Source organism: Cyclopterus lumpus, chromosome 6 (assembly GCF_009769545.1).
Source record: "Cyclopterus lumpus isolate fCycLum1 chromosome 6, fCycLum1.pri, whole genome shotgun sequence".
Taxonomy (NCBI): Eukaryota; Metazoa; Chordata; class Actinopteri; order Perciformes; family Cyclopteridae; genus Cyclopterus; species Cyclopterus lumpus.
The window spans coordinates 25,198,720-25,214,866 of NC_046971.1; the positions used below are offsets into that span (position 1 = coordinate 25,198,720).

At 45.0% G+C, this 16,147-nt stretch overlaps 1 protein-coding gene across 1 annotated transcript in view; it reads left to right on the forward strand.

The window, feature by feature from the left end:
• The first annotated feature begins 3,151 nt into the window (after positions 1-3,151).
• The window catches only part of znrf1 (zinc and ring finger 1), a 49,394-nt gene continuing 36,398 nt past the window's right edge, over positions 3,152-16,147 (forward strand). Inside the window, exon 1 of the mRNA XM_034534091.1 lies at positions 3,152-3,545. Coding sequence (XP_034389982.1) covers positions 3,152-3,545 — 394 coding nt within the window. The remainder of the gene's footprint in view (positions 3,546-16,147) is intronic.

A 16,147-nucleotide genomic window follows, 5' to 3' on the forward strand; every position in this document is an offset into this window, starting at 1 on the left:
GTTTTGTGTCTCTTTGTAGTTGTTTTGTGTCTCTTTGTAGTTATCTTGTGCCTCTTTGTAGTTGTGTTGTGTCTTTTAGTAGTCATGTTGCCTCTTCATAGTTGTTGTAAGTCTTGTTGTGTCTAGTTGCAGCTGTTTTGTATCTCTTTGTAGTTCTTTGTGACCCTATAGTCTTTTTGTGTCTCTTTGTAGTCTGTTTCTTTGGGGTCATTTTAAGTCTTGGTCCTGGTTGGTGCGTGTCTCTTTGAGAGACATGCAGGTGTAGCCCAGGTGGGCCCCTGACACCATGTGCCCTTGGACCTGTACCCGGTTGGCCCGTTCAGTAACCCATCCCTGCTCAAAGCACCTGACAACACAAGCCAGCAGTCACACATTCACACACACATTCATACACTGGTGGCAGAGGCTTCCGTACACGGTGCCACCTGCTCACCACACGCACAGGGGTTCAGTACTGACCCAGGATACTTTGACATGTAGACTGCAGGAGCCTGGGATCAAACCCCTGACCTTCTGATTAGTGGATGACTGAGCCACAGCTGCCCACTTGGCTCCAGCACAAAGGCTGTGAACACTACTAATCTCCACCAGTGCTGTAGAGAAGTATTTTGGATATGCCAGATTGGGGAAAATCCCTCTGTTTGTGTTTATAGTTTGTATTTGGTATTAGTGCAGTTATGAATGTAATAATTCATAAATTATTCATTGTGTTTTTTTGCTCTCTGATAAACCATGATTTCAGCATTTATAATAGTTTATTAATAAGTATTTTTGTCCAGATTCTCCTCAGTTTTTTACAGGCGATGATTACCTTCCTGAGGGATTTCCCCCCACCTGGCAACCTCCAAAGAGGCTCCATGAAGTATTAGTAAATGACTTACTACCAATCAATAAAGCCACTGTATAACTTACAAACGTTTAATTAAGGGTGACTCCGTAGAAAGGGATCCCAAAATGTCTAACTTTGCTTTCTAACTTACTACTTAAAGGGGACATATCATGCTCATACTTGTATTTTGAGTTTCTACTAGAACCTTTTTACATGCTTTCATTTTCAAAAAACACATGATTGTTCGTTATTGTCAGTTTTTTAGCGCCTGGCTTTTTAAGGCCCCCGTCTGAAAAAGCCTGCTCTATAGAAGTATAAGATATAAGAAGTTGACATAGTCATCATGATGTCACCCATTGGTTTGTGGACTGATGTTATGAAGCATCAAGTTCGATCGATTGGGCCGTCGCCATCTTGACTTTTTGCAACCGAAGAACGAAAGAGACAATATTTGAATGAGGAGGAGTGACGTAGAGACGGCGTATACGTCACTCCTGGTAGCAGACAATCTGAGACGAGCAGTGGAAACGTTGTTCATGACTTCACGTCCCCTTAAGGAAGGCTGTGTGTGTGAGGACAGTCTAGAGACGTTCTCACTATCACAGGATTCGCTGCTGTCATTGGCTAACTTCATGCGTAACCTTGAGTTCGGCCAACTGACATCACGACAAGCACTCAAAGGAAACCGGAAGATAGCTTCGACATGGCCCCTGCAGGCTTAAGTATTTTCTGCTTATGGTCTTATATTTATATTGGAACCATTTGAGTTGATTGTGTGTGCAGATGTGTGTGTGTGTGTGTGTGTTTAAATGCCTGAGGAGCAAAGAGGGGACCATTTATAGGCCTGTTGTCATTAAAGCAGGATAGATTAACACCTATTGCAGGAAGTACTTGACCATAGTTTACCTTATTGGGTTTCGAGAACTAGAAGTCAAGACTGTGTGTTATTGTGATGAAACAAAGAGCCCAAAACAGCCTGCTGACACACACAGACAGACACACACACACACACACACACACACACACACACACACACACATTTAGGATTAGACTAAGTAATCCCAAACAAAACATGTGAGCCAGTAATCCCAATAATTTAGCATATGGTGGAGAAATATGTGCATAACTTGGTAATGGGTACAATACGCTGGCTGGCAGTGTGTGTGGGGGATCATTGGTAATACAAAGTAGCTCTATTTCTATTCATTAATTAAGGAACACACTCAAAAGAGGGGATTCCCTTGTCCTTTAAATATGTCAAACATGTTTGGAGTAATATAAGGATATGAACATGTATTTCAAATACAAAAGCATATTGGGGGGAAAGCATCTTATTTTTTTATTTTTTTTCTAAAAAAAACTTGCTCAAAAGCACAATCTATGGGGGAAACCACACAATCCCATCATTCTGGGCTACTAGGTGGGCGACCTGGCGTCCACCGCACACCTCCCGTCCTGAAATGACCCTGGATTCACACCGCAGACACTTTCCAAGCCCGTTCCCCTCGACTGGGAATGGTGTCCGCTGCCAGTCTCCGGTGCTGTCTGTGTCTGTGATCCGGGACTGCGCACTGAGCGCTTCCATTGTGTTGCCAGCGGCAGCAGCGGCAGCAGCGGCGGAGCGGCGAGCAGCGGAGCGCCGATCTGTGCGCAGGGGAGCGGCTTCACAGTGACCCCGATATCCGAGGGGGGGGGGGAAAGGGCGACCTCTGGTTGGAGACCACCGGAGCGGACGGACAGCGGGGGGGCGGCGACGTCATTCTTTTTGTTTCCTCCCAAAGGCAGCCCGTCGTCGTGTGGCGGCCAGACAGACAGCAACAGTTGTCACGATGCCTGGCATCAGATGAGGCGCGTGCGGCGGAGTGAACATTGCGGCGCCGCTTTGATCTTGGCCGGGCGGGATAAAACGTGTCGCTGCCGCGTCCCGCCTGCAATGATACCGCCGTCACCTGGGACCGCGAGGGGAGTGTAGCCGACAGCTGCGTGTCATTCTGGGCTTTTCGGCGTCATTCGGCTCGTCAGCCACCCCTCCGGTTGTGTCGAGGTTTTTGTCCGCGGGTGAGGTGAATCCAGCCGTCGGGGCGGGTTCATGTTCCGCTCAGCCGAGAAACGGGCTGTTGCGTCTGCGGAGAGTCAGAGCTGACGAGCCTGCTGAGACACACGGACAGACGGGCGGGCACGCAGACGGGCAGGCCGAGAGACAGACCGGAGCGAAGGGAGGGGGGCGACAGCCTGTTTAGGCTCTCTCGACCCTTTGCGGATCGAGCCGAGCCCCCTCCTGTTTCCACCCAGCGCCCCCACCCATTTTGCCTCCCGCTTTGGATGGGGGGAAAGCAGAGCACGGCGGGGCGGCCCCGGGGTGCTTTTCCCGGCGTCTCTACGGATGACAGCGCGGTGCCACCCTCGGCCCACTTCGGTCACTACCGGCCGAGTGGCACCATGGGCCTGCGGAGCCGCTCGGTGAGCTCCGTGGCCGGGATGGGCATCGAGCACAGCCCCGCCGTGCCCTTTGGCTTCTACACACCGAGAGGGACGGACTCGGATCGAGCCGGAGGCGGGTCAGGGGGCACCACCGCAGCCCCACACGGTACCGCCTACCAGGACACTGGGGGCGGAGGGCACCACACGGACGGGGTGCTCTATCTGGGGTCCCGGGGGTCGCTGGCTGACACCTTGCCCCTGCACATCGCACCCCGCTGGTTCAGCGCGCACAGCGGTAAGGGCTCTGCACACACACACACACCCCACACACACACACACACGCACGCACACACACACACACACACACACACACACACACACACACACACACACACACACACACACACACACACACAACCCTGTACATGTATCTTTGTGAGGACACTCATTGAAGATATAATGCACATCATGCCTGACCCAGCTCTTGCCCATCCCTAATCGGCCCCTAATTCTAGTCGTTGGAGGTCTGTCCCAAATTAACCAAAATGTTCTCACTCTGAAGGTGTTTTCAAATTGGCCCTTCAAAAGATAGCTATAAGCTATAGCCACACACACACATGCACACACACACACACACACACACACACACACACACACACACACACACACACACACACACAATGGCACCCATTAGGCACAAATTGAAAACGTCACTCAAAGACCTTTTCCCCCAGACTTCAGCTCCTACACCAACAACCACGCACACACCTTGTTTGTCTGCTGCTACTGTGGGAATGACACCAGGGTGCTGCCATTACATTTCATTGCTATGAAGGGAAGTCCAGTGTCCAGTCTGAGGATGCTCTGAGCTGACCCGTGTGCACACCAATATGTTGTCCTCAGGGGTCTTCCACTGAGCTGGGCGGACAACGAAACACAAGAAACTTATGTTAGAAAGGTCAATTTATCAATGGAGAGAAATGCGTTTGCTGTGTGTGTGGTTGTGTGTGGGAAATTGGATTTGGTGAACACAACAGGGCCTCGCTCCGTCTCGACTGTCACTGCTGCGCCGTCTGCATAGGTCATCCCTTGTTGTGTGAAATGACACTAATACGCCTGTTGCCAAATCTGGCTGAGTCAATTAGCCTGTGATTAGAGAGGAGGGAGGGAGGGAGGGAGAAGAAACAGGGGGAAGGAAGGAGGAAACCAAACAGAGGAAGAAAGGGAGGCAGGGAGGGAGAGGATGGAGAAAAGGGCTGATGGTGGAGGGGGGTTTACACACACACACACACACATATATAGGTATACACACACACAACCACACATATGTAGGTATATACACACACACACACACTCACACACACAAACAAACAAACAAACAAACAAACAAACAAACGTAGGTCTACACACAGACACAAACACATCTTTGGCCACAGCTGGTTCCCTTCCAACTGCACACATAGCCTACAGAAACACACACACAGATGCTCTGCAATGAAGTTTTAAAGGAAGATTATACACTCTTCCCTCTCTATTTTTGCCACACACACACACACACACACACACACACACACACACGCGCACACACACACACACACACACAGCAGGCTCAGCCAGGTCCCTAGTCTCTCACTACCAAAGCCCTGACCGGCTCACAGCAGGTGAAAAGCAAGTTGGACGTCAACATCTCAGCTCTTTTTCCCTCCCTATATTTCCATAGCGACTCTGATGTGCTTGGGAGGAGATAACAGAGTGTGTGTGTGTGTGTGTGGAGGGTGTGGGGGGTAGGGGGGGGGCAAGCTTGCTGTGGCTAAAAAGGTGAGGGTAGTGGCAGCCACATTGCAGGACGTCATAGCAACAACAGACGCATGCAGAAAAAAATGTTAAATCCAAAAACGTGTTGCCGGGAGATACGACACACCTCCGCCTCGGATCACACAACAAAAGATAGACACGTCATTAAGATGAGTGACAATTGTTGTAGTGAGAACTGGGGTGGGTGGGGGGGGGGGGTCATTACTGATGATACTCTTAACTGTCTCTGTGAGAAAAGTATTGGCTTCGGTCTGCACATTTTTTATCTCTGTGTTGAAATATGTGTGTGGTCAAGGGTGAAGGCGAATAAGCTCTAAAGTATCTGATGAAGGTTACTCGGACCAAAATGTCATATCTTTGATGCTGTAATCATAGACTGTATACAAGAAGTGGACGTAGTCGTTGTTACTCCCCCCTTTGGTTTGTAGAGTGCCCCTTTGAAGCCTCAAGTTCAGCATTTTGGCCGAGAGAAGTAAAGTCATTTTCTCATACTTCTATACAACCAGTCGCGCCCTGATGAACAGTAGAGAGAATGCAGGTTTAAGACACTGACTTCAATTTTCAGACCCAACGGTTGCCATCTGGTTGTAATAAAAGGTTGGTTGCTCTTAAAGGGACCCCTTTTCTGCTCCAGCTGCTTAGCGGGACCTTTTATTACACTTGTAACAGTAGAAATGTTTCTCTCATGGGGGGGTTCTGGTGGTGAATGAGGTCTTTCTGGAAACCCGGCTCCCCTAGGCTGCATGCAGAACTACTAAAGCTATCCAGGGTCCTCATTTATTCCAGTGAGACCACTGCGTTGGCCCAGTGGGGTGCCGCTGCAAAGGCCTCCAGCAAGAAAACACAAGTAGTCTGTCAGAAAAGGTTTGTCCTGGTTCAACTTTAGCCACGGTACAGAGAGTTCAGCTAATTGTATACTCCTACATCACAGAGCAACAGACTCAGGTAGGAGTGTAAAGATAATTCTACGTATTCAGAACTGAACGATCTCTTCACTGCCAAACCTTCTTTGTGTCAGTACACTGTATTTACTAAATCACTCCAATTAGGGTTATGTCTAAGCTTATGGGTAACACACGCTTTAAAGAGTGATTTCCATCTGCAAACCTTTGGTAATGGTTCAGTTATTATCCGATAGCTATAACGACATAACTTGTAAACCAGAGCCGGAAAAGGTTTCCACGTAATTTCAATGCATTCAACCGGCAGCTAACAGCTAACAGCTAACGTTGACTAGTCAACGTTAGAAACGTGTGTTTTACCACAGGTGTGTTGTCCTAGTTTGTACATGTGCAGTAGCGATCTGGCAGGATCCTGTGTAGCAATAATTAGCTGATAGATGATCCGATCCCTGCGTAGGCTTGCTCACTCACCTGATCCAGCTATTTAAGGCAGTATCAGAGGCTTTTCTGATAACGGTATTGGTATCGGATCAACTGTACTTTTGGTACAACGCACAGCAGAGAATACTACTAAAACCTTCCCTCCGGTGTTGTGGAAGAGGGTCGAAATAAAAGAACCCCACCCTCAGGATCAAGTCCAACGGGGTGCCTGTCAGGCCGCATGCTGCTTTTCTCCAGCCTGGTTTGGCCTCTGCCTGATCACACCTAGTTAGAGTAGTCATTTCAAACCCTGGAGCTTTTCAGCTGTGCGTCCAGAGCAAAATAACTAGAGCGAGACCCGGTTGAGGCTTCACTTCAAATCTGTTGAGACTTATGCAGCAGTGTTGATATAGGAAGGACAGGCAAATATGAATTTAACTTTAATAAACATCTGTTTGTAATTGTTCCCAACACAATTGTGTCCCCTCAATGAAAAAGCATCTATTATTTATTGGGAATCCCTTTCCAGAAACAATAAAAACCCAAACAGACATTCTTATATTACTCCTAACGAATCCAATGCTCCTCATATCCGATGCTTCATGCTTGTTTATGCAAAAAGAAATCCCCATTGTGGACCATAAATGGCTGCTTTGCTTTGTGTCATACGGTTACTTGAATTATTACGAGACGCCTGATGTACAAATGCAACTTTGACTTGCTGCAAACAATACATCTATACATCAAAAAGGACCGTACCAGTAATTTCTCATGGTTAAGAAAAATGTCATTAGTGCGAAGCATTGCAAGATAGCAGTGTTTACAAAAGGGTTGTAGTTTCTATAGTGCAATTTTTTGAATCATTTCTAAATGCTACAGAAGTTCCCACTCCTTCAGATAGATCATTTATCACAGTGAACGTCATGTTCGGTTGCATATTTGCCATGAATGCGTGGTCATGAACTTGTAAAAGGTTTGATGGCGTTGTGGATCACTACAGGTCATACTTGAATTAGACAAGATTAAAGAAGTTTTGTATCATTTGTCTTTGGATCAGACTGGTTTGGAGAAGATATGAGATACAAAATATTAATGGGGGAAAAACTGTACAAGTTGCTCCTCTCCTCTGAAGCATCTTATATTTATATATATATATATATATATATATATATATATATATATATATATATATATATGCATATGCAGAATGGCCAATCATTTGGAGTTTGTCATGGTTACCTTGTGTAATAGTGATACTTTTAATCCAGAGAGGTTGGAAGGAGATAAAACTAATTCCTGAAGACCCCTCCATTTTTTCTCTGTGAGATGGCCAGATTGCCAAGGTGACCTTTGGTTCTGGTTTGCTACCTCTTCTCCATCTTCTACTTAATTTAACTTCTGTCTAAACTCCCGTGTATCCAGTTTCTTTGTGGCATTTCAAAAGTTTGCCTAATCATTTTCTTGACAATTGAATGGAAGCATGGCTGGTGACCTGATCAGCCAGCGTTCTGTGAGGAGCTACAGGAGCTACGGTCGTGGTTTATGTGTGTTTGTGACATGGAGAGTCGACTGTTTGGTTCAAAACAACGATGGCGGCTCCTGAAGAGCTTAGCGTGGATGCGGCAACAGCATCAGTTGGATCACAACTGGAGAGTATGTCTCTATTGAAAGAAGAGCACAGAACGACACTGAAGGTTTTTCCCCAGGGAAAACACATTGTCGCTCTTCTCCCAACTGGCTAGTAAAAGTTTCATTGACAGATGGTTCATTTAATCACCTGCTGAGTATTTTAATTTGCCTGACCTTTTCCAAACAGTCCCAATGACAGCTTCTCAGATGGTTCTGTGTAAATAAGCCATGTGGCCGGTGAGAGTTACATTTACTGAGTTCCAACATTGTTTCAATCAGTATTCTGTATAATAGAAAAGGCAATCTATTAAACATGTGCTGTCACTGTATTGTTTGACTCTGTTTGACTTTGAGATTATGAGGCGCCGTCTGATATTCATCCCATCTGACAATGCCAACCCATACCTCTTGCAGTCCTGTGGAGTGTTACTACCAGAAGTGGCGATATGCTTGCATTATCTAAAAAAGTCAAATTATGGAACAGAAAGCAGGTTTAACGTTTTCCTGTGAAAGTTATATTAAAAAGGGGGGCGGGCGTGGAACATTTGTGTAGATTCACTTTCTCTGTTTCAAAAAGGCGAGGATTTTATTTTGGCACATCAGCTAAATTGAGCGATATTCATTTTAAGTTGACTTATGATGAAACGAACCTCTGACCCTTTATGCCCAGACAGATCCTAGTCTGTGGTGATGGTAGGCTTTGATGGTTTTGGTCACCCACTGCAGGGGTCTTGAATCACCATGGCAGGGCTTGTTCCGCAATAATCGCTGGCTCGCTGTACTTCATCCCTTACTTTACAACTTTTAATTACCTAAAGGTCGGCGTTCTTACTTTGCTTAATGCTGGTGGCTATTATAACTCAGCCGAGTCTAGGTTAAATAGTGCTGATGCCAATAATCTTCTGATGAACACAGTGACTTATTTGTCATCATTTGTAAGTTTGGGGTTGCCTCATTCTGAGAAATGGCAACGCTCTCAATCACTTTGATGAGGCAGACGGACTGAGGACACCTCCACCAGCAAGATGTTACAGTGTGCTCGCTGCAGCTCCACACTAGCCCGAGGAATTACATCCATATTGGATGATTCTGCACCTCATTATTTACCTCCAAAAACTACATTCAGTGCCAGCGGAGAAAGCAGCATGCCCAATCTGTAGCGAGGCGGAAAGCAAAGGTGTGGTGGTAGTGGTGTAGCGCCAAGGGCTACTTTCCACTGGCAACAGGGGTGCCGTGTCCCCCTCACTGTTCAAAACCCTGCTTTCACAGTCGAGTGCTGCAATCTCTGTTAATCCAAATATGAGGATTCCTGAGTTGATAAAAAAGTTGATACACTCAAAAAGGTTGCCGTCAACTGTTGCCTTACCCTAAATACAGCATTAAGCTTCTGTAAGCAGCGGCCATAGACTTTATATAAGAAGTGGGCGTAGTCACCGTGATGTCATCCGTTGGCTTGTGGAGCATGGTTGTAGCTTCGACTTCATAATTTTGCCCCCCCCCCTTTTTTTTTGACAGTTGACATTTCTTTTCTTTTTTTTAGCTGTCTTGTTCTTTTGCAACCAGAAGGGAAATTATCTGAATACTATTGAAAGCTAAAATAGACATATTTGGGAAAAATGTTAATCAAAATGTTACAATTTACTTTCATGAAGTGAAAACACACTGAAAGGGTGTAAGTTGTCCGATAAACTCCCAGTCAATCACAAGGTAGCCCACGCCCCAACACATACTTATTGTCTATACTACTTGATTTACTAAATGAACACCATGAATTTCACTAAATTTGTTTGTCCTAATTTGTAGTTTTTTCATGTTAATTACTGGATCACTAATGTCATATGACAGAACACATTCATCAACATCTGAAAAGGAAGCGTTGGGGATTAAGTGCACGACGGACCAGCCAGTCAGACCTGCTGGACCAAACGCTTCCAAACTGCCCGAGGGAGGAGAGCACAGATGGAAGCTAAGCTAATCCAGCTAGGAGGATACTCCACTACCCAGCATGCTACTGGCTGTCTGATGCCCTGTCGCAGAAGAATTAAGATGAATGAAATAAGACTTCAGGCAAACCCATTAACGGGTGGTCGGTGACTGTTGAGCCCACATCTTCACAGAGACCTGGATCCATTGTGGTCCAGGATCAAGCTGCACTTGTGGGGCGGACAGCAGGACAGAGAGCAGGACTCATGATGCTTGCTGCTCAAACACAGTCAGAGGTGATGGGCCGTGTTTTCTTGCACCACTGTTTATTTGTTGTTGTTTGTCATGTTTTTGTGTTGCAAATGAGCTCCAACTGCATTTTAATGTGCATCCCTGTGTTGCGTCTTATCAAGCGTGTAAAACCCAGACAACTCCCAGACCAGACAACACCGTGGTGTCGACCTCATGTTCACGATGTTTGCTGAGGGAATACATCAAGAGAGGAGGAGACACATTTTCTCATAGACTTCTATACAACCTGAGGAGTCGCTCCCTGGTGGACATTAGAGAGAATGCAGCCTTCACCTTTTAGAACAGGAGGTCACTGCCTGGCAGCAGGTTGTTCGTGAACTGCTTTGCCCTGGGTTCTGTGTCTCAGGCAAAGCTGCCCTCACCCTCTGATTAGTGCAGCTTGTCTGGGCTGTAAGCAGCCTGACAAGGAGACTTGCAGACACTACTCCAGACAAAACACAACTATTTTTAACATCCACTGTGGTGGGGGGAAATTAATTTCCTTTATTGAAAGGAGATTTTCATTTTCAAAGTTAAAGCCAGAAGAAGTGTTCCTGAGACAACATCTTTTGGTGACTAAAACGGTATTACAGATTTTAAGTCTTATTTTATTTGTTGTGGTTTGGATATAAATACAAAGTTTGATGTCAATGAAATAATGTGATTTCCAAATAATGTAGGCAGCCTGTCACATGACCAATTTCAACATAATCAGTTCTTCACTACACTAATAGAAATATATGTATCTAGTGTTCACATTATGTTTATGTCCCCAGCACAGACGTGTTGTTACAGACCTGCAATCCAAGGTCTTTCTTTTTCTTTCTTTTTTAACCACACTCTTTCCTGAGCTTCAGCAACTGTTGTAGTTTCTTATGGTTTAGTAGTTGTGTTTACTTGTCACTACCAATCGGGTAAACCGCACAATGAAGAAACTGTGGTCATTGGACCTTAATAGTCCAAGTGGAACCTGACCCCTGCAGCAACAACATGGATATGTTTCTTAATTAGTTGAAAAGGTATCTGTCAGCAAACACTGCAATATTGCAGCAGAGAATATGATTAAAACATAGATCCGCCTGTCTCATAATGATGAATTATCTCCAGAAAAGGACGGCTGGCCTGTACATAGCGACATTCACGGTGGCTGGGAGCGTAATGGCCGCACAAACAACTCCCCCAGATCAAATCAATAGCCCTGTAAAATCCTGACTGTATTCAAAGCTCACATAAAATATCTGCAGAACAATAATTACAGAGCAGATGAAGGCTCGGTTATTGTTTCTAGTCCGGGCTGTTATCTGTGTTAACAGTTGACGCTTTGGTTGATGAGTGTCAATAGCTGCAGAGGACAGAGGGACGTCAGGGAGGAGGAAGGGGGAGTCCGCTTTAACTGTGCAGTAAAACACGGATCACAACAGTCCGGGGGCAGACGGAGAGATGAATCATCCAGCCGTCTACTTTATGGTGCAGGAGGAGGAGAGGGGGGGGGGGGGGTAGAGGAGACAGGGTAAAAAAAGGGAGACAGAAAGTTGAAGGAGGAATTAATGTAAGTGCACGAGGGAGCAATAGAGAGGAGAGAGAAAGGAAGCAGGGGGGAAAAAGAAGTGTGGTCGAGTTTACAAACTGACTGAATTTCTCCTCTTATGGAGGTTGTGGTGCAGCTGCAAGAGAAGAGATGTTGGCCCACGTGGTTTTTATTGCAACCTCCACGTTCAGATGGCACACACGAAGCATTTCCCTCATAAACAATCAGTGGAAAAGGAACGTCTGTTCACAGACCAAATAGAAGTGAATGCATTTGGTCCAACAACTTTCGGAACATTCGAGAGGAGCCTTACGATCATAGGGGAGCGCATAGGTAACTCAGCTGGAGAAGGACTCTCCACTGAGCATGCCCATATGGGCACAAGAGATAATACGGAGGGCATCCCATCATAAGGTGCTCTACGTTAGGAGAACAGCCCGTCGACCATCTCCACATCCGAGCACCACTGTTAGCCATGAATCAGTCCAGTGCAACAGCAAGCGGACATCCGGGCCAAGACTTGAGATGGGAGGCTGGGGTTGTAGCATCAAGCTACAGCATCTGACCCGAGATATATCTGCTATATTTATGTGACTGCAGGACATTAACAAAAATATATGGATTGCATGACATTTGGTTTGAATTGTAAAATCCCCCTATTCATTTAAATGTTCCCATCAGCCATTAGCAAATGTTAGAATGCTTGCTCTACTGCTACAGCTAACATCTCTACAGTTGGAACATTGTTTGAGATGCACACAGTCAAATATTCACTTTATCTCTGAACACATATTGAAAGGTGTTAAATATATTTGAATGTCGCCGCCCACTACTTTGTCTGCGAAATGTCAGACCTGTGTAGAATATGCAATGAAAAGTTACACAAATATGAACCTGTAATAAGTATACTGTTGGATTAGAGTCTTTTGTTTTTAGTCATTGTGCCCTGTCAAGCAAATAGGCCTATATACTGTGTATATGTATGTGTATATATGTATATATATATATATATATATATATATATATATATATATATATATAATAATAATCTTTTACTACAGTATTTTTTTGTTCTGTAGTGTGTGTGTGTGTGTGTGTGTGTGTGTGTGTGTGTGTGTGCTGCGCCGTGTTCAGTGATCCTGGGCAGGCTGGTATGTGGAGTGAGGAGTAGTCTACGGGAACTTCTCTTTCCGCAAAATTAGAAACCCAAAAAGCTTAAATGCGTCTTTTCAAGTGCAAGGTCAAGACTCTCCGTGCCAAGTCACTTAAGTCAGGGTAAGCTGAGGACATGATCGGCTCCACCCGCTCGGGGAAAGCCGTTGTCCATTTCTGTTTGAATTCAGGAAGAAGACTCACAGAGGTTTTTAGGAAGTGGGGGACGGATTCAGCTGCAGATGCACACAGAGATCCAGCTCTACGGCAGACAGGCTGGAGGCAGAGCCTCTACTGCAGGGGCACAACAAAGCCACTCTGGGGGGGTTGAGCTCTGTGGCAGGGCAGACTGAAGAGGGGGGGGGATTTAACACACAGAGGCACTCCAGGCAGTGTTGGGCAGACGGATCAGAGAGAAGACACCGTTAATACTACACAGCAAATATAATCACACTGCTACAGCCAATCAGGGACAAGGAGGGGTGGGAGGGGAGGAGACTGTCAGTGTTTAGTCCATAAAAACGACTACATTCCAAATGTTGAGATGTGCATGAAAAGGAGCAGATATGAAGGTGTCTGACTTATAAACATCTTTGATCTGCAGCTCGGGAACAAGATACCAGAAATACTATTATTGAGATGAAGGTCCTTTTCTGTTCAGTGTAACCTTTCACTTATCTTAAGCATCTCCTATGCAATGTTTTGTTTGTTTTAACATTCCTGAAAGGTTTTAGGTTCTGCACCTTTTTGGTTACGCATTTAAATTTGAATTCAATTTGAATTAAATTTGGTCTAATTTGAAGCTTTGCCTATCATTTTCAATAACGTTTATTGACATTGTACTAACTATTGTAATTGCTTACAGAACAGCGTCCACTAGGGCAAGAAACACAAGCAGTCAGAGCCTCAGGTTATTTACAAGCCAACAATTTCACAAAGATTGTCCCCCATACTCAAGGTAAAAATGTAGTGTATATAAGAATCCCTTATTGCAGGAAACTGTGCTCAGTACTGTAGGTCAGCCGGGTCCATAATACACATATAATAGACATAATAATTAGACTTAGATCTATGAAGAACTTTGTGGTCTTGTAAACAATTCTGTTGGTGGAATGTAACTTTTACTCTGTACTGTACTCAACGACCATTTTGAGGTTCTACCCATTTCATGTCATTTATACTTTTACTCCACTATTGTACTTTTAACTTCACTACATTTATTTGACAGTACTAGTTGGTAGTTGGGGTACTTTACTTATAAACTGTGATATATTAGAAGTATATAGCATAGTAAGTATGTAAAGTAGTTCAAATGAGCTCCACCTTTACCGGCTGCAACATTAAAAGGATGAACACATTAATACATTACAAATGATATTGCATAACAAGTATACATTAATTTGGTACTGTAAGTATGATTGGATGCAAATGCTTGTACGTTTACATTAGTAACATTTTGAATGCAAGACTTTTTAATTGTATTGCATTTTTACACTGTCCTCTTCTAAATATCAACATAAACACATTAATATAATGATGGCAAATAAGCTACAACCACAAAGCATGATGAACGAGAAGGGGTCCGTGTTTTTTTGGGTTTATTTCCACCATAAATTGGGCGAACAACATTCACCAGAATGCAGGAAATGAAGCGTTTGGCATTGGTTTCATTTCAGAACCAGAAGTTGATGCCTGGCTGCCTCAGAGAACTTCTAGAATGGCTGTAAACTATTCTTCATCTTGATGTATGACACCTAAATGATCCTTTAAGACTTACAGGCTCCTGTTTTTTTCAACGAATTTCCTCAGGACATTAACACTCTGTATTTCATGTCCAGTGTTTTCATCATTTGTGATGATAGTTGTCTTTTTAATGGTGTTGTACTCCATTGATATGTGATATCCTTGGTCCACCTTCAGCTGTAACCAGGTTCCTTTTGTCACCTCCGTCTTGTAGCAGAAGGAGCTGCATTCAGAGCTCCGTAAATAGAGCAGTACATACACAGACAAGAAGTGGATGAGACAGCAGTATTTGTAGTATACCTTTCTCACTCACAACCACACACACACCCACCACCTCAGAGAGCCTCGCTGTGCCACCGTCAGACAGGAGGAAGCCGGATCGTCGGCAGCCAACCACTGACATGACCATAAACGGCAGCCCTGGAAACCGTTGGCTTGATTACATCACAACTTACAGCTAGAGCAACTCTCTCCGACAAAACTCTCCTTACCTTACCGGAAAGACCGTCAGTTTCCATGGGAACAGGACAGAACAAGATAAAGAGGAAAATAGACGGAGAGAGATGGAGATGGAGGAGAGGATGGAGGCGGGGGGTGTTGGAGAGAGGCAGAAACAGAAACAACGAGAAACACGTCTATTGTTGTGTTTGTCTCACTGAGAGGTGACGTGACCTTAGATGGGGGTGAGGCAGAGGGAGGTGAGAGGTGAAATGGGGGGCAGGAGGGAAAAGAGAAACGTTTAATTATACAGAGAAAAAGAAAGAACAGGTCCACAGCTTGAAGACAGTGCGGCCTGTGCTCTGGGTCTGTACGATCCGCCCTCACCGGGGGTTAAATTGGGATTTGATTTGTCCCTCAGAGGCCCCGAATGCTCCATCAACCCCTCAGAGGCCGTCTCTCTAGAGAGCCCGACAGGGATCAGTAAACAACACGGTGAACATAACTCGGTCTGAAGACCAATCTCAGTGCAGCCGCACGCTCCCTCAACAGTCATCCACTAAAGATGAGCTGTTACATCAGCAACACTCCAACTAACTTAGATTGTCTGGGATTTTATTAGCAATTAATTTCATCAACTCAAGTAAGAAACGGAAAAATGCCATTCAAATGATCCAGAATCTGAAGTGTACTCACCTGCAACATTTGACAAATACACTATTTGCTTTCTTGCTGAGAGTTTGAGGAAGATCATTATCGTGCCCCCGTCTGTATGCTGAATATGTAGCTGGAGCCAGCAGCCAATTAGCTTAGCTTAGCATAGCACAAAGACTGAGAGCAGGGGAAACGGCACCTCTGAAGCTCACTAATTAAAAGGTTCTACATGACATGCAGGATTCAGAGCATTAACAGCAGCATACAACACAGTCCTACGGTGGCTAAATTACTGAGCTGACAGCATTGAGTTACATTATGATGCGTTCAAGCTCTATTCAGTGAAAATGGGTATTGTGCGAAGGTAAATCGTTTTCCTCCGTTACTCCGTGAGTCTCGGAC